Genomic DNA, 20,411 nt, shown 5'->3' with positions numbered 1-20,411 from the left:
TTTCTTTCTTTCTTTCTTTCTTTCTTTCTTTCTTTCTTTCTTTCTTTCTTTCTTTCGTGGGATGTATATACATACATATGCTTGTACATGCTATGCTTGTACATGCATAGAATACTGGGTGAAGAATACACAATAAACTGAAAACAAGGTTTTTCTCTGTAAAAGATACTAGGGCAAGGTGGGAAGAATCATTCATTTTCACTAATACCCATTAAAAAAATTTTTTTTGCAGCACATGAATTATTTTTTCAATTAAAAAGTTGATTAAAAGGAAGCATAATGAATATAGAACAAACTAGATATTGTTGAATGAATGAATGTAGCACTGGGATTTTAAATGTGGCTGTGTCCTGCTAAGCTTGGGAACAATTAGAGCATAGAAATACTCCCTCAGGGATACAAGAAATTGCTTCATTTTAAAACAGAAAGCAGTCCTCGCCAGCAGCAGCGTGCGGAGGGGCCTCCAGCAGAGGGCGGCCCAGCGGGCATGTGGACCACACAGGCAGGTTCCACGGCAACTGGTGGAAAGCTTCTTTGGTAGGAAGAGTAAATTCTTTTTTTTAAAAAAAATTTTTTTTATTGTTATGTTAATCGCCATACATTACATCATTAGTTTTTGACGTAGTGTTTCATGACTCATTGTTTGTGCATAACACCCAGTGCTCCATGCAGAACGTGCCCTCTTTAATCACCAGGCTAACCCATCCTCCCACCCCCTCCCCTCCAGAACCCTCAGTTTGTTTTTCAGAGTCCATAGTCTCTCATGGTTCGTCTCCCCCTCCGATTTCCCCCCGGAAGAGTAAATTCTTATCTGGGGAAATAGGTAATGGGGCTGGAGGAGAGAATGAGTTCTTCAGAAACGAAAAACTGTATGGGGCTGTGGCAAGCCCGTGGCCTTCACCACAGCAGCAGAGCTGAGGGTTTCATTTCTGCATAGGGACAAAGTGGTACAGTGGAAATGGTCCTGGAGATGAGCCAACATCATTCCTGGCACGTTACTTGCCTCCTCTGGGCCCCAGTGCACTCATCTGGGCAGGATGAGTAATAACTAATTAGGGTTATCATGGAGCATCAGGGAGGGGGCTACACAGCGTCCTCAGGGATGGGCACACATACAGCGCCTGGGCGCCACCCTCACTGGGTGGCTCTGGGGGAGCTTCCTGCCTTCCATGGGTATCTGTTTTCTCATTTATAAAATAAAAAGGTTTGACTAGCTCAGAGGGCTTAACTTTCCTGAGTGGAAACAGCTTTGAGAAGTTGGTGAATGCTTTGGACTCGTGAGTCCAGAAAAACGCACATATGCCCCTCCCCACCTCAACAGTTTGCAAACCATTTCAAGGGGTTCCTGGATTCCATGGAACCTTCTGCGGACTCAGGCTGAGCACTCCTGGACTCGCCTCTTCTAACACTAATATCCTGGTCTACATCCTAGTAATATGATTCTGGGTCAGCTCTATAGATGAAAGCCAGATCAAGTGGGCACAAAAGGACGAAAGAAGAAAGCCTGCTTACTGTGTTCTTGCTGGCCTTGTTAGGGCTGTGTGCCTATGCACTTGTTCTCACATTATTCCACTGATGACACACCAGGGGCTTAGAGAGGCTGAACGCTTGGCTGAGGTCAGACAGCTTTCAGAAGGGATTATGCAACCAACCAGTATGGAATGAAATGTATTGGGAGTCTCTGTGCTGGGGTCGGGGTATGGGGTAGTGAACGGAATAGTTTAGGGTTCTATGCCCACGGGGTTTTCGTAGTCCAGTGTGAGAGACAGAAGCCAAAATTTCTGTAAATTCTTCTTTCTTTCTCTCATTGGTGATCAAGTTTAGTGGACGGGTGGCTGGGGTAGTGAATGAAGGAAGATGGGCAGTCAGGAAGGGGCTCTCTGAGGAAGCAGCATGTATGTAAGGAAGGAGGCAGCCTTTTGAAGAGCTGGGTAGTGGGGACCGCTCCAGGCAGGGAGAAAGCCCTCCAATGCAGGAAGGAGTGGTTTATTCGGTGGACTAAGATTTGGCCCTGATACTGATGCATAGTGGATGAGGGGAAAGGTAGCAACAAAAGAGGCCGAGGAGGTGGGCAGACACCAGATCATATGCATCCTTGTAGGCGGTGCTACCGAGTTCCAATTTTATTGTAAGCACTGTGGAGTGATGGAAGCATCTGAAGCCAGTAAATCTAAGTTACATTCTGAAGAGATGGGCTGCCTGGTGCAGAGTCAATGGCTGAGAAGTAAAAAGAAATGTCTTTATTATCTCAGTGGTACTCAAAGGGACTGGTACCACACTTTGGGATGCTTCAGAAATTTGGGGGACAATTTTGGTTGACAAAATAATGGTGCTGGGCTCTGTTGGTATTGAATGGCTGGGGCCCAGGGATACTACACGTCATGCAGTGAATGAGATGTTCCTCCCCAGTGAGGAATCGTCCTGCATCTCACCCGACTTCTGAATATTCCCACCGGGTGGGAATGGAGGTGGAAAAGCCTGTTTATAACGAACTGAGTCTAGATCTTAAATCTTCTTTACATATTGTTAAAAAGAAAACCACAGGCATCAAATGGTGTTACTTGTTCCCAAACCGGTGCTCAGGATATAATCTAACTGCAGTTTCAACCCCCCCAGAAATGCAGTCTTAATGGCTCAGTCAGGAAGTTTTCGGTCAGGGCTGGTGAGTCCGTTACTTGGGCCCTCTCCATTCCCCAAAGAGAGATGGGGTCATCTGTGTGATAAGACCCCTCACTTTTCCCCCTAAAGGAAAGCTACCTTGCCTAAAACAATCCTTTTCTTCTGGTGGTAATTTCTTCCCCCTCATCCTTCTGCAGAAACCTTGGTTTTCATACATCTTCTTGGCGCTCCCTCTACTTGCAGATGGGATCCTGCCTGATTCATGGATCATTTAATAAGCCAATTAGATCTTTAAACTTCACTACATTGAATTTTTGTAATTTGGAACAATATACACTCAAAGTATTTTTGGCACTTTTCCAGGGAAATTGAGGAAACCGTGTTACCAAGACTTGTGGGCGGTTTGAAGAAATCAGTTTACTGACATTTAAGCTTCGGAGCTTCTCCCTTCCATGGCGGGTTTTGTCGCTGTGACCTTCAGAGTGGTCCCCTATGTCGGAACAAGGACAGCGTTCCTTCTTTAGGTCTTCTAGTGCAGTTGTGCCTGAATCTTTACATTTTGAAGTTATTTTATTATTAATTAATTCCCTTTTATTTCTTCTTCATATTATGTCATTGTACTGATTTTTAAATTGTTAGGTGGGTCTGCTTGTTAAATTATTCCAAGAATTTCACTGCAGGATGGGAAGGGCTATTGCAACTCTTTGCTCTACAGGGTGTCTGGGTCTGAGGGTGCAGAGAACCCCTGCTGTATCTTCTGCAGGGTGCACTATTGGTAGCCCAGATTTAAGAGGAGAAATGGAGGGTGGAGAGATTGAGGTACTTGCCCAAGGTCACACAGTCAATGGAGATTAGAGCTTGTGGATTCAAACCCAAAGCTGGACCTTTCAGTACTTGGCAGTGCTGCCTCTTGGGACCTGGGGACACAGCTCTCTGGAGCTCCTTGTGATGGGCAGCGCTTACCCGTCCGAGCTCCTTGTCCTCCAAGGCCAGGACCCCTGTGCTCTCTGTGAACAGTTTCACCTTCACAGCTGGCAGTGCGTGGGTCGTCGAGAAGTCACCCTGGGTGCCCCAGCTGCGGACAGAATCAGAAAGGTCAGTGCGGAGCCCTCTGCCTTGACAATGCTAAATGCAGCTGCCTTCCTCCCGAGTAGGGGGAATGCAGGGTTAACCCAAGGCAGCATTGGCTGTCACATCCCCCTCCCCTTGCCTCCCCTCCAAAGCTGCTGGAGTGACAAAAAGTGTTAATTAACTTGTTAGGCAAATGCAAGACAGATGCTCAGAAAGTTGCCACGGGTCTTCACAGAGCACTACCAGGAATCACTTGGAATTAGTATGGAATCGAGTTGTCGAGAACTCTTCCTCGTGCATTTGCTATCCTTACAAACTATTTCAGGGTCACCACGAATATTTCCTTGTATCCTTTGAGTCCCTAGTTCTTGGAAACTGCAGTTCTAGATTTTGAGATAGGGCTTCATTTGGTCAGAGCCAACATCCAACTTTAAAATGCGTTTTACAATGAATCATGGAACACTACATCAAAAACTAATGATGTAATGTATGGTGATTAACATAACATAATAATAAAAAAACAAAACAAAAAATAAAATATGTTTTAAAATACGTCAGTCGTTTTGGGGAGGCGGGGGGCCCCATTTCCTCTGGCATTCAAAGATGAGTTGAATAGAGTAATGGACGGAGCTCAAAGGAGTGGAAGGTAGAAGGAGGAGAAGTGGGAAATGCCCTTTCCTACTTGTCTGTGGAAATCTGAGTCTTAGATCTCCTCAGAGCAGAGCCTGGCTTAACCAGCTTCCGGGTGGGGTGCTAGCCGGGGTGGACACGAGCCACCGATGGGTCCCTCAGACAGGGCCTTTTCCTCTACTCATCATTGTTATCACAGAGCCCTACCATCCGTTCTGTACCTACAGTCAGTGCGATCTTCCAGAAGTGTCCACTGGATTGCACTGAGCCCCCAGGGTGCAATCCAGACCCACTGCGTGTAGTCTCCCACTCGCCTGCTCCTAACTATGCCACCTCAGGGCCCCTGCATGCATGCTTCCCTCTGTTGGCAATGCTTCTCCCCACCTGGCTACCTCTTCAGAGCTCAGCTTCAATAACACTTTCCCATCCCTGGTCTCCCAGTCTAAATGTGGTCTGGTGTTAAATTCTCTGGAACATACTGTTTAATGTTCTGTCCTAGCAATCACTGGGTTTGTAATTACTTATTTCTGTGTGATTATTCAATAGCTGAATCCTCTGATTGGATATTTTTTGCTTATGTTGCATACTTAGCATAGTGCTTAGCACATAGAAGACACTTAAGAAATATTTGGTGAATAAATAAGTGATGCCAAATATACATTCTTTTACAGAACTAGGAAACAGGATAGATATAATTTTGTATAGAGGTTTTTTTTTTTTTTTCATTTAGCCTTATATGATGGCCAACATCCATACTGTAAAATATACATTATAATATTATTTTTAATGACCCTATAATATAATTCCTTATAGGTACATCATAATTTATTTAACCATTGTTCTATTATTGAGATGGGGCTGGACATGACTTTTTAAACTTCATCTTTGATTATTTCCTTGGGAAATATCAATAAACATTATACTGCTCTTAAAATGCTGCAGGAATTCTGCTCATCAATGAACAAAGTCTTGGGATACCGATTCCCAAAAAACTTTCCACAAAGGTGGCAACCATCGTCCCAGCATCTGGGAATGAGCGCGAATCACAGTGCTTCTTGCCTTCAAGGGATGCCCCTATTCACTTTTTCTTCTGGCTTACTTTGTCTTTGGTGTTTTCATGGGCATTTGTTTGACTAATAGCATGCTTGAATGTATTACTCTGCTTGTTGGTTGTATTTCTACTTCTGTGAATGATAGAAATGACTTCTAGTCTCCATGTTGCACTCAAATAAATCCTGTTGACTAAACTCAAAGGCATGAGGAATCTAGAGAAAGTTGACAAGATAGCACCAGAAAAGTGGAGGTAAGGAGGAGCCCAGATTGGAAGCCAAGGGATAAAAAGTCATTGAGGAAAACCCAATAGTCATGACTGAGAAAGGGAGAAGATATGCAAAAAGACAGAACAAGAAGCAACAGGTTCCAAACACAACAGCACAATGTTAGATGTACAGATAGAAGCTCCTAATTTTGGTCACCAGCTACTGCAGAAAACTCCTAAGACAGGGAATCAATTTATTAGCAAAAGCAACATGACAAAGTATAGGGTTTTGAATCAGACACCTTTACTTCAAATTCTGGTTAGTCACTTATGAACGGTAGGACTTGGGGCAAGTAATTAATGTCCCTGTACCTCAGTGTGCTCAGCTCTAAAATTTCAGAGTAGTGACATAATAAAGATAAATAAAAATAAGATAAAGATAAATAAATAAAAGGATAAAAAATAAAAAGTAAATAGTAACAGGCTTGAAAGAGCATGAGAACCCAACAAAATTTGGCTACCTTCTCTCCCCAAAATAAGGATATGTAAGATATATTCTAGTAACTGTGATGATCACTTCTATTTTGTGTTATCCATTCAACACGTATTAAGAATCTATGACATTGCCTTCCTACTACACAGTGTAAGTAGTAAAATAGTTATCATCCCCATTTCACAGATAAGAAAACTGAGAAGAAACTCAAGATCTTGTCCGTTTTACTCCCGTGAATTTTGACCAAGCTGGCTAGAACCCAAATCCCTTAATTCCCATGTTACAGCTTTCCCTGCTAATACTGTCATAATTATCAATAACAAGCATTATTAATAATTAGCAATATTGGCAAAAACCATGATCATTCATTTATTCTTTGTGATGAATTGTGCTATTAATCTCTTTGGGCATTTATCATGATTGGTCATGGAGATGAGGAAGATTCCTTCTGGAAATCAAAAGAGTTCTGGAATGAGATGCATTAACACCAAGCCACAAAGAGGCCTTGATTTCAGTGCCCCCCGGGGCCCCCCCACACTGTATCTCTATGATACTGTTGTTGGAACTGGTTTGCTGCTACCCAAGGATGCTCAGCTCATCAGGCATTCAACGTGACTCAGACTGTAGGGCAGAGTGAGCCCTCCACCCTGTCAGTTGGATGCAATTCAAGCTACTGGAGGCTGCCCTGACCACCCAGTCCATTTGGACACTGAGTGGCTTTTCCTTTCCCCCAGATCTGCAGCTGTGCTTTTGGCTTCCCACCATGACCCTTGGCTCACCTCAAGTTTTTAGGTCACTGCTGAATCCCAATTTATCCATCAGATTTCAAAATGGCAGGCTGGCCCAGTGAAGCAGGCAAAAAGAGAAAAGTCTCCAGTCTAATCAGGTTGGGCTATGTCATTTCAAGGCCTGTGCAAAATGAAAATGTGGGGCTTCTTCTTCAAAAAGCAGGAGAAAGTGCTACTAAGGGTACTGAAATATAGAGTCTTTCTCTTTTTCAGAGTAGTTCTGCTCAAATGCATGCTCCATTGTTCCATCAAACTTCACTTAACAAACAGGGTGAAGGGTAAAATAATTAAGAATTTCAAGATGGCAATGCAGAGCATTAAACCAAACAGAGGTCTGAGCGTAGGACCTGTGTAGTTGCATGAGTCATAAGCTCACAAATAAGGATCTGGGTTCAATGACACCCAGTCTGTTTAGCTGGGACTGAGGATGGGTGATGCAGTGGAAATGGGCTGTCACTGGTGTTGACATGAAACTTCACCCTTCACTGTAGTCCTTGGACTTTGTAAAAGAACGACTCCTGACTTCTTTTTGTAGATGCTTCCTATTCGTAGAAGACCCAGGGAGATTTAATTATAAGTACTGTTTCCTGTCCCTTTCCCCTTTGAAAAAAAAAAAGTCATGGAAATGTCCACTCTGTCTTTTTCCAGCCACAGAGAGACCTGACTATCTTTACAACAAACAGCTAATATTTATTCAGAGATTACTATGTGCTAGGCACAAATTCCTCCCTCAAAAGTGTCACTCAGACATACATGCATTTCATTTTTTTACGTCCTCTTGGCCATCCTGTGAAAAGCTTATAATGGTTACTCTCACAGTTACAGACAAGACAGACTCAGACAGGCTATAATGTGTCCAGGATCACACACAGGGAGCAAATGGCAGTCTGATTTCATGACCCAAACTCAACCATGGCACCATATGGCCTTCCTTTCACGTTCCACCAACTCACTGCTCTGTGTCTTGATCCAGTTAAATCAGTTATGTTTGTAACTGTACTTTTGCCAAGCCTTGGCCTTTTGGTGGGGCCACACATCATTCAATGAATCTATTTCTCAATGTTGCATTCTTCTCTGCTCATTTCTTTTGCTTTGCTGTGCACTGAGACTGTGGTTATTAAGGTGGATACTTCTTCTTAAAAGTTCCCCAGAACTGAAATACAATTGTAGTTTGATTTGAGAAGACCAGAGGTTGATAATATTTATTGCAAGCAGCAGTTGGAGAGGTTAACAAACTTCTCTCTGAACGCAGGTAGATAAAGTGGGTGAGGTCTCCCTTTTGTGTGACCTCATCATATCTGCCACTATAATCACACCATAGAGCTAGCTCACAGAAAAGCTAAAAATAGTCACCAATTAGCAAGTGCTTAAATTTTGCCATCCCGGGCTGAGGGCTTTTCATGGATTATCTCGTTTAATCCTTCTGACTGCTCTTATGAGGTATATTCTGTTATTATCCCCATTTTAAAATGGAGAAACTAGGACTTGGGGAGGTTAAGTAACTGGACCAGGGTTTCAGACTCTCACAGAGCCATGCTTTAAACGCCTAGGGTTTTTGACTGCAGAGCCCATGCATGAAACCATAGAGCTTCACTGCCTCTCAGTAACACATAACACTGTATCATAGTGTAGTCTGACAATTATCTGTGTGTGTATCTAGCTCTCTCTCTAGATAATGTACGCCTTGGGAGCAGGGAGCATGGCATAATTTATTATATTTAATTAATCTCCTGCACCAAGCACAGGACCTGGCACACAACAAATACTTACTTAATGACTAGGAAGAAGTGACAAATTCAGAATAATCATGTCACCAAATTCAGGGGATTATGGGGAGATGTGACATTTGGGATAGCCAAGGGTCTGACTGCCTCCTTTGAGCAAAACTGAGATCTTTATATCCTTAGAGATAAGATGATTTTTAGGAGCACAGCAACTCTCTGCAGTGGACACTGAGGCTGGCAGCATGCAGTGGAGACCCAGCGTACCAAGGACAGTTAACTTATGAGGCCAAGGGCTGGCAGCAATGTGAATGTCAATGGTATAATGCTGGAAAGTGCCACCAAGTTATAAAATGGACTATTATTGTCACTTCTGGTCTTTCCAGCCATCAGCACATAAACATAGACTCTAGAAATGCAATCACTCAGAGTGGCACCTCCAAATATAAAGCAACGTATATTGACACATGTGAGTCCATTCCAAACCAGTACCTTTTACAAGAGGGTGGGGAATAAATATAGGAACAGTCCAGGTCTCTGTGGCACTGGGTGAAACTCTGACTTCTACTGCTCTAGGGATCGTACCTCTAATTAGCCCTTCATTTCTTTCTTCATTTAGAAAATAATTCCTGCATGTCCCACCATGTGCAAGTCACTGTGTTAGGAGCTGCTGTGGATCCAAAAGGTGAAAGAGACATCAGTACTTAGGGATATTGTGTTTTACCTGGAGAGATGTCAGATGCAGAAATGATAACACTTATTAGAGTGAGTTTGAGCCTTGACTTTCACACCTTTAACTGGGGATAAGGATAATACTGACCCCAGAGGATTGATGGACGAATAATTAGGAGATAAGCTATTGTATATACACTGTTCAACTCAATACCCAGCACATGGAAAACACTAAAAAGTTATGTCTTTCACTGTAGGTTTATAAACCAGGGGTTGGTAAACTATGTCCCAGGGGCCAAGTCTGACCAAATACCTGCTTACGTATAGCTGATGAGCTAGGAATGGTTTTTCCATTTTTAAATGACTGAAAATAATCAAAAGAAGAATGTTTTGTGGCACAAGAAAATTACATGAAATTCAAATTTTAATGCCCATCAATAAAGTTTTATTAGGAAACAGCTATGTTCACCCCTTTACATACCGCCCATGCTGCTTTTGCACTTCAAAGGCAGAGCAGAGTAGTTACGACAGAGACCATCTGGCCAACAAACCTAAATTATTTACTTTCTGGTCTGTTATAGAAAGAGCATGCTGACCCCTGATAGACAAAGTGAAATCGCTGGTTCAATCTAATGGGAATACTTTTATTTTCATTAGCAGATCAGAAGGAAGTATGCTCACTGGAGCAGATCCATGAAGATAAACTGTAAACATGCACTTACAAGGACAGCTCAGCCCATGATGATTCGATTTGCTGCTCTAAATTCTTCATGGAGCCCTCTCCAGCACTCTTGGTGTATTGGAAAATCGGGGATTGTGTATCATAGCATTTCAGACACGTGGTGCCCAAATGCTGCTTCCAGATCCACTTGAGCTGGCTGACTCATTTAATCACACTACATCATTATTAATATCAAATAGTAAACATAAGTAGCAGATAATTCATATTTTGGGGGGGGGGCGGAGATGATTTTTTAAAGTCACAGCACATTATTTCTCCAAACCCATCCCACAGTGCCACTGCTTTGAAAGTGAGCACTTTGATCCGGGGAAGAAAATAAGGGAGAGGAATATGCTTGGGTGGAGGGAAGGAGAAAGCCACTGCAAAGCAACCTTCTACTGTGTGTTTGGAGAGCATCTGCTTCATCACAGTCACATCTCTGTTTACTATTTAAAGCCTCTTATTTGCGGAAGCCTCCTCAGACCATATGTTATCAACAAATGTTGCTAATCAAATACACACAGTAATTTTCATTAGAATTTCCTCCACCCCCCTCCCCCCATGAACAAAAAACAACATTTGCCACAAAGGGAATATACCTCCCAAAATGACAGTAAACATCCACCACAAACCTTTGACAACAGAGTGATATTTACAAATGCATATGTGAATAAGCCAAGACAACACATCCACTTTAGGCAAATAAGGACCCTTGGAGAATTGGATTTTGTGCAGGTTGGTCTTGGGGGATGATGTCATTAGTTGCCATGGCAATGCTCAGCATAAGGCCATAATTCATGCCACGGAGACAGGATTTGCATTTATTCAAGGTATATGGCTCATGTGAGCTGGGTGTTAAATTGGTGTGGTTCTTAAAATTAACTGTGAGCTTTAACAAGGGAGAATTGTCATTTCAGGGAATGAAAGTGCCTTGGTCCCGTTGCTAAGAGGGAAAGTTAATAATTGCCTGGAGACAACTGCATTAAAATCTTCTGGCCTGCCTTTCAGGCAGACTGCATGATATTCTATGCCAAGCGAATCAATTGTGCCATCACGGTGTGTCTCATGGAAACTAATTGATAGGATGTGATTCGGGACCTTTAATGTACCAGAAAAGCTAAACTACCTCTTATCTACATAAATGAGGCATTTGCTCTGTAGAAATTGGGTTGTCTGCGAGGCGGAGACGTGAAGGCTCTGGTTCGCCTACTTGACATTTCCACTGGAATGTCTCCTCTCCAGGAATCTGAAATCAAATGTATCCAAACCTCAGCTTTAGCTTTCTCTCCTCACATCTGCTCCTCTACGGCTTCCCCGGCTTAGCCAAAGGAACTGCCAGTCACCCGGACTTCACTCTTGTTTTCTCCTCTTCACCCCTTGTCCACTTCATCATCAGGTCTTTCATACCTCCTACATTTATCACACATTGCTATAGAGGAAAATAAACCAGAAGGAGGGAGGTTGGAAGTGCCAGGAGGAGGGTGGGCCAGTGGGATATCAGCAGATGTGATGGAAGCGGAGGCTTGCAATGTGCTTGCGTGGTGGGGCTTACCCTCCAGTGCTTCTGTCATCACCAGAAGCAGTAGCTGTTATTGCTCCAGCCTGCATCCAAGATGCAGGAACAGGCCTGAGCCCAATCCACAGTGAGGAGCCAAGACCAACCAGACCCACATCTTGAAGCAGAGCCACCCAGCTGAGCCTGGCATGAATCAGCCAACCCCCAACGATGTGCAGATGAGTGAAGGAAATAAATGACTATGGTTTTAAGCCATTGAGTTTTCAGACAGTTTGTTACAGAGCAATAGCCAACTGATACAGTGCCTCTGTTTGGTACTTAATCACATCATCCTGGTTCTACTCTATGTCCTATAGTCTGGTCTAGAGTCGTCAGGTAGAATAGCATATCCTGGAGAACCCAGATGTATCTTATAGTCCTTTCATATGATTAAAAAGTCTATTGCAGTCATTCAATAAACACCTGCCTAATGACCTTGCTGCCTTGGAAAAAAAATAGTTCCCAGCTCATACGTCTTCAGAAAACAGCCTCCCTGTTTGCCAGTCTCTCCACAGTATGAGAACTGGACTGAGGCCTGATTGTGCTGGCTGAAGGCTGCCAAAAGCACGGTCCAGGTCCCCTAATGAGCAAGAGTGTCAATACCTCCCAAGACCAAGGCAGGCAGCCAATGTCTCTCAAACCACTTGCGGTCAAGTGCTCCCAGAGGAAGCCCTCGCCACATCAAAGGTGCCCCTGCTCGAGCCTCCCACATGGAAAGCAATAACCACGAAGCCAACCTCAGCAGCAGTTGAGTGCCCCCAGCATTTGTGGCTCTGACTGAGTGGGCACCCAAGCTGCGGTGGGCACACACAGGCAGCACTTGAGGGGTTCAGGCACAGCCATTCAGAGGTTTGGCTGTCCTCCATGCAGCCAGCCCCATCCTGTGAGACCTCCCAGGTGCCTTTGATGGAGGGGATTATGGGAACTGTTGTTGGTTTTGCTTTCATGGGCTGGGTTCTCATCATGCCACAGAGAAGGATCCCTGAGGACACTGTTGTGAGCCATGCTTGTCTCTTCCTCTGGGACTGGCTTGTGGTTTTGTTCTTTTTTTTCTCTGTTTAACATTTATGAGAAACCACTGGGAGTGGTCATGAATGCCAGGAGTCTCAAAGGGAAATGGTGAATGGGCCAGTTGGCCAAATGCCCCTCAGTATGGACTGAAGGCTGAAAGCATTGGGGAAATTGCTCTTGAAGCCAAAGGTATGGCATTGGCCCAATCTGGAGCCAGAGAAGTCCTTCAAAAATGACAAATCCGAGTTGTAGAGAACTATCACCACTGCTCAAGCCATCTTGATCATCTCTACTAATACCATCTCAGTAGAGTGAAAATACCACCTATATTCGCAGTCAAATTTGGCTCTCCTTGCATTGGCCACCAGGGTCCTCCACAAAGCCTAGCTATTCTTACTTTGGGATTCCCACCCACATAATGTTAAACATGCTAAAGGTACTCTAAACCATGTTGTAAAAAATGTATAAAAAACTGGATGAAAGTTGAATTGCAGTCAACTAATTAAAAGACATTTAATTCAATATTATTTTTGATTTTGCAGTTATCTTTATTTAAGAATTAATCCATTTCCTTTTGAGGTTTCGATAGTTTCTTAGGCTCTTGAACACTATTTGGGCCCAGGCACTGTACCTACTTGAGTCTAGTGAATAAGGCCAGATGTCTTGGGCCCAGATGTAACTAAAATGTCATGACTGGCACTGGTTTCATTCTGAAATAATAAATTTGAAGGCTCACCAATTGATAAGAGCCAGAATTAACTATAATTTCCTTCAATTCTAACTTGCACACATTCCTAATAAAAATCAGTTTTATATCCTCTGTCCAGGTAAAGTAAATGGACAGATATTTCTGCCACGCATTTCCAGCTATAAGGTCTGTGTACTCTCCTTGTCTCAGTACTAGGGAGACATAAACTTATAGGAGAGTGCTCAACCAAGCGTACCTGGAATGCCCAATGCGAGGGCCCATCATTTCAGCTCGGGACTAAGTCTTCTCATTTGCTATGGATTTGACAGTAACAAAACTTGTCTTCTTTAACTCCCCGAGTGGATAACGGTTGTAAAAACCTTTTAATGCTTCTAAGGCCCTTACAAGTGTTACTTATCTTTTCAGTGGAGACTTTTTTTTTTGGTCCTTCCTGCATCTTCCCTTCCTTGTTTAGAGATGTGTGCAAGGCATACAATGAAATCCATTTGGAACTCGTCAGATTCTGAGTGCCCCTTGATTCCTGCTGCTCCCGCTTGTCAGGTGCTTAGCTTTGCTTTTTATAGTTTCCACCTCATTTAGGCTCAGTGCTTAGAAAGTTGAGTGGCAGAAAATGAAGCCAGGTGCAGCTTCTGAGAGAAATCTGAAGGTAATGAGGTTAGAAATGTGGGCTTTACAGTTGTATGGACTGGTGTGAATCCTGGCTCCACCTCTGAGGAGCTGTGTGATTGTGGGCAAGAGACATAACCTCTCTGAGCCTTAGTCTCCTCATCTGTAGACTGGAGATAAGCAAAATACCTACCATATGGGGTTACTACAAAGAATTAATTATATAATTCAGGTAAAGCATTGGCACAGTGAGCACATACTATGGCTTGGCTAAATACATGTGAGCTGCTCTTATGAATAGGGTCCTGGAGGTAACTGGGCTTTAAAAGGAACTTTAGAAAGCCAAGTGGTTGAATTTGGAGGCTATCACAAATTTAGTCATGACTCATCTTATAAAAAACAAACAAACACACACAACCCTTTCTTTGGCATAGCTGGATTGTTAGGACCAGCCATAATCTACTTACCATTAAATTCTATGCATTTTAATAGACTTGTTTACAGAGGTCTATGATTAAGATATCTATTTAGAATCATTCAAACAGCAAGTGAAGCACAGATTCCTTCTTCTGGTCCTCCTTCTATCTCACTGGCCATGCCTCCTCAGTCCCCTTTGCTGCTTTTCTTCCTCTTCTCTCTAAACTTTAGCACACCCAGGCCTCAGTCTGCAGACCTCTTCTTTTCTCTGTCCACAGCAGTGGTTCTTAATGGGGGCTGTTTTGCTCCCTTCCTCCTCCCCGGATACATTTGGTAATGCCTGGAGACATTTTTGGTAGTCGTGACTGTGGTTGGGGGGTCACGACTAGCATCTTTGGATAGAGGCCAGGGATGACACTAAACATCCTACAATGAACAGGGCAGTCTCCAGCAATGAAGACTGATCCAGGTCAAAAGGTCAGTAATGAATGGATAAAGAAGATGTGGTATATATATACAATGGAATATTATGCAGCCATCAAAAGGAATGAGATCTTGCCATTTGCAACGACGTGGATGGAACTGGAGGGTATTATGTTGAGTGAAATAAGTCAAAAAAAGAAAGACATGTATCATATGATCTCACTGATATGAGGAATTCTTAATCGTAGGAATCAAACTGAGGGTTGTTGGAGTGGGGGGTGGGGTGGGAGGGATGGGGTGACTGGGTGATGGACGCTGGGGAGGGTGTGTGCTCTGGTAAGTGCTGTGAATTGTGCAGGACTGTTGAATCTCAGATCTGTACCTCTGAAACAAATAATGCAATATATGTTAAGAAAAAAAAAATAAAAGAAGAAGAAGAAGGTAGCGGGAGGGGAAGAAAGAGGCGGGGGAAATCGGAGGGGTGGACGAACTATAAGAGATGATGGACTCTGAAAAACAAACAGGGTTCTAGAGGGGAGGGGGGTGGGAGGATGGGTTAGCCTGGTGGTGGGTATTGAGGAGGGCACATTCTGCATGGAGCACTGGGTGTTGTGCACAAACAATGAATCATGGAACACTTCATCTAAAACTAATGATGTAATGTATGGGGATTAACATAAGAATAAAAAATAAAAAAGAAAGAAAGAAAGAAAAAAAAAGGTCAGTAATGCTGAGGTTGAGAAATCCTGGTCCACACTGAGCACACTAGTGATGTTTAATAGGAACTCCAACTTAATATGTTTAACACTCAACTTTTAATCTCTACCCCAAATCCAAACTGGCTCCTCCTGAAGTCTTCCTCGGGTCAGCAATTTGCAGTTCCATCCTTCCAATTGCTCTGGAATCATCTGTGACTCCAGCAAATCTGTTGGTCCTATCTTCAAAGTACAGGCATAATTGGACCACTTCTCACTGCTCCACTGACCCCACCCTGGTCCAAGTCACCATCATCTTTCCCTTGGTTTATTACAATAGCCTTCTAACTTGTTTTTCTGCATTTTCCTTGTGTCCTGCAAGCCCCCAGAAGCCAGAGTAATCCTTTAAAATGTAAATCAGCTATGATCACTCCTCTGTTCAAAACCTTCCCAATGCTTCCCCACCTCAGTCAAAATAAATGACAAAATCTTCACCATGGCCTCCAAGGCCTATATAAGTTGGACCTTCATTGCCTCTGACTTTGTCACTTTCAGTGTCCTTTACTCAGCTCCAGCTACAAGAGTCTCTTTGTCGTTCTTCAAAAATCCTAAATGCACTTCCACCTCAGGGCCTTTGTACTTGAGGTTTCCTATTTTTTGAAATGCTCCTCCCCCGGTATTCTGCATGAGTCAGTCTTCAGCTTCATCCAGGCTCTACCCACAGTCACTTTATCAGTGAACTCTCCCCTGACTGTCCTGAAGAAAACAGGACCCCCAGCACTCCTCATTCTCCTTCCCTACTCTATTTTTCTCCTCAGCACTTACTGCTATCTAACATATATTTTATTCTTGTTTTTGTCTTTATTGCGTGTCTCCTATCACTAGAAGCCAAGCTCTGTGAAGGGCAGAGGCTCTTGTCTTCTTTGTTCTCTGCATATCTGTATCTAGACTAATGCCTGGCACACTGAAGGCATGTCATAAATACTTGTTGAACCAATAATCAATTTTGAAATGGTGCTATTTGTGAATTTTAATGTCAGAATAATTTTCATTCATTATAAATAGACTATTCCAAACTCACTAGGCCAGCTAGGAATCTGTTCTTTGCCACTTAAAAGTTGTATAACCATGGGAGGCTACTTAAATTCTTTGGGCCTCAGCTACCCCATCTGAAAACTCACCAGAGTTTCAATTTCTAAGCTGTTATGAGGTTAAATGAAATAAAGCATATAAAGTATTTGGTATAGTGCCTATAACATACAAAACACTGAAAAACTAGTGACAGGTGCAGTGATAATAATAGGGCTGTACATGGGGATTTTCTCTAGTCTGTACAGGAACCCACCAAAAATTCCCCCTCTAACCTCTCCCTGAGTGTCCCCACCTGCCTCTTCCTTATCCATCCACAGCTAGAATTCTAGGCCAAATCCAGGGTCTGCCAGACTTCTGAGCCCTCTGATTCCACTTATTTTAATCCAATTCTATTCAACAGATAAGGGACCTAAGTGCATTATATCTATAATGGAGATGAGTCAGTGGGTGCCAGGCAAATGACTTTTGCCCTGCACTTGCAAGATGAGAGGCGGGAGCAATAACACAGAATTGTGGGCAATAGCGAATTGATTGGATAGCTTCCCTTGTTGATCTTTTTGAGTTTCCCATTGAATGAGAGCAGGTTTATCGATTTAGCCTCAAAAGGGCTAATTTGTTGTTGTTGTTGTTGCTTTTTGTCATTGTTTTTCATTTGTTTATTCATTCACAAATTCACCCACCTGCCCACTATGTTGAGCACCATATATGCCAGGTACTGTTCTGGGCTCAGGGCAAGACCCAATGAATAAGACAGAGAAGGTCCTTGCACTCATGAAGATAACCAAGTAAATATGCATGGTGATTTCTGAAAATGATAGCACCTATGAAGACAGCAGAATGGGTTCATGAAACAGAGAATGGCTGGGGCAGGGCTACATTAGGTGGGTAGTCAGGGGACATCTTGTCCCAGGACGTGGAGCTTGAGCTGAGACCAGAGAAGAGGGGTCTTCATCCTCTTCTTTTCCCTCCTTTAGTGAAGTAAAGGGAGAAGGAGGTGGGGGAATCACAGCTTCAAACCCACCAGAAGGGAGGGACCTAATTCTTGGTCTGCACTTTATCTCTGGTACCCAACATCCTGAAAATACACATTGAGTGAATGAATGAGTCTGATTTGTTATCCTCTCTCCCTTCCTCCTTCCCTTTCTCTCTGTCTTTCTCTGTATCCCTGTCTCTCCAGTGCTCTTTCTCAGTCTCACAAGCTCTAAGATGAAAGTACCTGAGCATGAGTTTACTTAGCAGATGTTATAAGAAAGAAGGGTCTCATGATGAAACTGGCTCAGGAAATACTGGCTTAACCAAAAATTGGTGCCTTTCTGCAGGATTTCTCAGAGTTTTTATTATGCTAATATACATTCTGAATCTTCAAGAGGGGCCATAGCATACATTTCCCAAACTTATGTGACTAGAGAAAATTTTTCCCAAAAAGCTTCATGAATGGATAGTGCGTAGTGGGTAATACTTCAAGAAACTCTGAGTGAAACTGACCAATTGCACCAAGGAAATTCTTGTTAGCTAATAATTTGGTTCTGGATAACCAATGTCATCTCTAAGGAAAGTTGGGGCCAGGGTGTCCTCCTCTCATCCCAATATTGGTATCCTGGTATAATCAGGTAGAACTAATTACTACTATGTAAAAGAAAGTAATCAAACCACTTAAAAGGCTTGGTTAGAAAGATGGAAGGCAGGCCATTCAATTTGCTGTGGGTGGCACTGTTGGTGGAAAAGGTCTGGGGGATGTAGAAAAAGGGAGAAGGTAAAGGAGAGACCTCCACATACATTGTTTCTCCCAACTCCTCTCTGTCCTTCCTGAGTTATCACCAATCAGCATGGCCATGAAAGAATACCCCTTCCCTGCATTCTAACTCCCTACCTCTTGCAGGCAGAGGGCTTGGGGAAATCTCAAGTTGTTATACTCCAGGCTGCATCATGCAACCATCTTAACTAGTAATCACCACCATGGTCATCAGTTCATCCCAACAGCTCCCATTTACTGAGCACTTACTATGAGCCAGGCGCTGTTCTTCATGCTTTCCACTATACTATCTCATTTAATCCTTACAGTGATGCTATGGGGTGGTGAGGGTTGTTTACCCTGTGTCACAGATGAGGAAACTAAAGCCTAGAAATATTAAGTAATTTGACAAAAGTCACATGTTTGCTAAGTGGTAAATGTGACTTCACCTTCCTGATGTTTGAGTCCCATTCTTAGCCATTTTACTCTGACGACTTGATTGCAGGATGTCAGGTAGGGTCAGCAGACCCTAGAATGCTCCACACATGTGGGTAACTGTGCAGGCAGTGGTCAGAAAACCAAGCTGAGTTGAATTTTGTGAGCCTTCTCCAAAGGTAAACTTTCGACTCCTGTTTGCGAAGTCAGTGCCTGAGCTATGATACAGAAATTCTCATAATTAAGAAGCAAAGATCTAAAAAAGAACAGTAAAGATTAATACTTTAATGAATGATCCTTGTTGATCATGTTGATGATGATTTCCTGAAGGTAAAGAGGTAGAGACCTGGCCACTGTTTGAAAAGGCTTTGTACCTGGGTGGGCACAAGCTTAGCTCCTAGTCCTTATCCCTATCATCTTCTGGAATCAGCACTTGTTGCCTGACCCTTGTAAGCATTTCCGTTTGTGATCCCTGCTGCAAGGAATAGGGAGTCTTTGGCAGGGGAGTAATACAGTGATTATTGTATATGTATGTACCTAATGTATACGTAATGACATGATAATTATTATGTAGCATTTAGGATCTGGAGCTCTGAAATCAGGCACACCTGGGTTTCATATATCAGGTATTGGTGCAGATACAAATACGGCAGAACACTAGCTATGTGATCTTGAATAGGTCTTCTAACCCCTCTGAGCCTCAAATTTCTCATGTGTAAATGGGGAAATAATAATGTCTACCTCTTTTGGGTGTTGTGAGGATTAAATGAGACATGAATGTTAAGGGTTTAGCACAGTGTCAGCTACCATTGAAAGTTCTCGATAAATGTTAATTGGTTTGTAACTGAGGATGATAGTTGGTTGAGAATGTGCAAAATAAATTGGACTAAGGAGAGGCCAGGAAGCATATAAGAGTTTTGATGGGACAAGATAAGGGTGTCAAAATCATAAGTTGAAGGGAGGATGGATAAGGTACTGAAATAGAGATTTCTAGGTTCTATCTCATATTTACTATGCAAGAATTTATAGAGAGCAGCCTGTCCAGGAGTGTTTATTTTCAATGATCTTCCTTGGTGATTTTGCTGCTTGGTTATGTTTGTGAACTACTGCAAATAGTCTACAGCAGAGTGCTGGACAAAGAGAAAACAGGCCTACAGAAAATACTTTAAGTTTCATGAAGATGAACAGGTGGACAGGCTTTGGTCTCCCAATCATAGATTTCCCCTTAATATTAGGTGGCCCTTGAAGGAAAAAAAGAGTAATTATTCGGTTTCCTTGAGATGCTGACCACAGGTAAACTGTCTTTTCTAGTTTGTGAGTTGCAAATGGGCACACTGGAACACACTGGTGACTTTGTAAGGGTTACTACAATAGTGACTTTTAGAAGTAGGAAGTTATAGCATGGCTCTCCCACTCTCTCGCAAAATAATGACAAAGCTCTGACTGAGTGCTTACTATGAGTCATTGTTCTAGGTGCTTTTACATGGGCTATCTCATTTAGTAAACTAAGAATTGAACCTGAATGGAATGAATGTTGACTATTACATGTCTCAATTGGACGGGGTCAGCCAAAGTCAAGAAGACTTGATTGATGAAGCATGTCTAAGACACCTATTTGCACTCTATTCCTAGAAAACAGATCTAGTTGGAGAAAGAATGGTCTGCCTTAATGTGACTGTCTCACAATATTGTGGGACTATCAAGCAACCAACAGATATGAGGCAAACCCCAGAGGGAGAGGGAGAGAAGCAGAAGGAGAAGGA

The 20,411-nt window shown here is 42.9% G+C and overlaps 1 protein-coding gene across 7 annotated transcripts in view; it reads right to left on the bottom strand.

The window, feature by feature from the left end:
- CADPS (calcium dependent secretion activator) overlaps positions 1-20,411 on the bottom strand; it is a 476,998-nt gene that overhangs the window by 182,177 nt on the left and 274,410 nt on the right. For all 7 annotated transcript variants that reach the window (XM_034997161.1, XM_034997160.1, XM_034997163.1 and 4 more), the window contains one exon: positions 3,583-3,694. In XM_034997161.1, the coding sequence (XP_034853052.1) occupies positions 3,583-3,694 (112 nt within the window). The remainder of the gene's footprint in view (positions 1-3,582; positions 3,695-20,411) is intronic.

Source organism: Mirounga leonina, unplaced genomic scaffold, assembly GCF_011800145.1.
Source record: "Mirounga leonina isolate KUSES-001 unplaced genomic scaffold, KU_Mleo_1.0 Mir_94, whole genome shotgun sequence".
NCBI lineage: Eukaryota > Metazoa > Chordata > Mammalia > Carnivora > Phocidae > Mirounga > Mirounga leonina.
The sequence above is the reverse complement of the archived record's forward strand: the minus strand, read 5'-3'. Positions and strand labels throughout refer to the sequence as shown.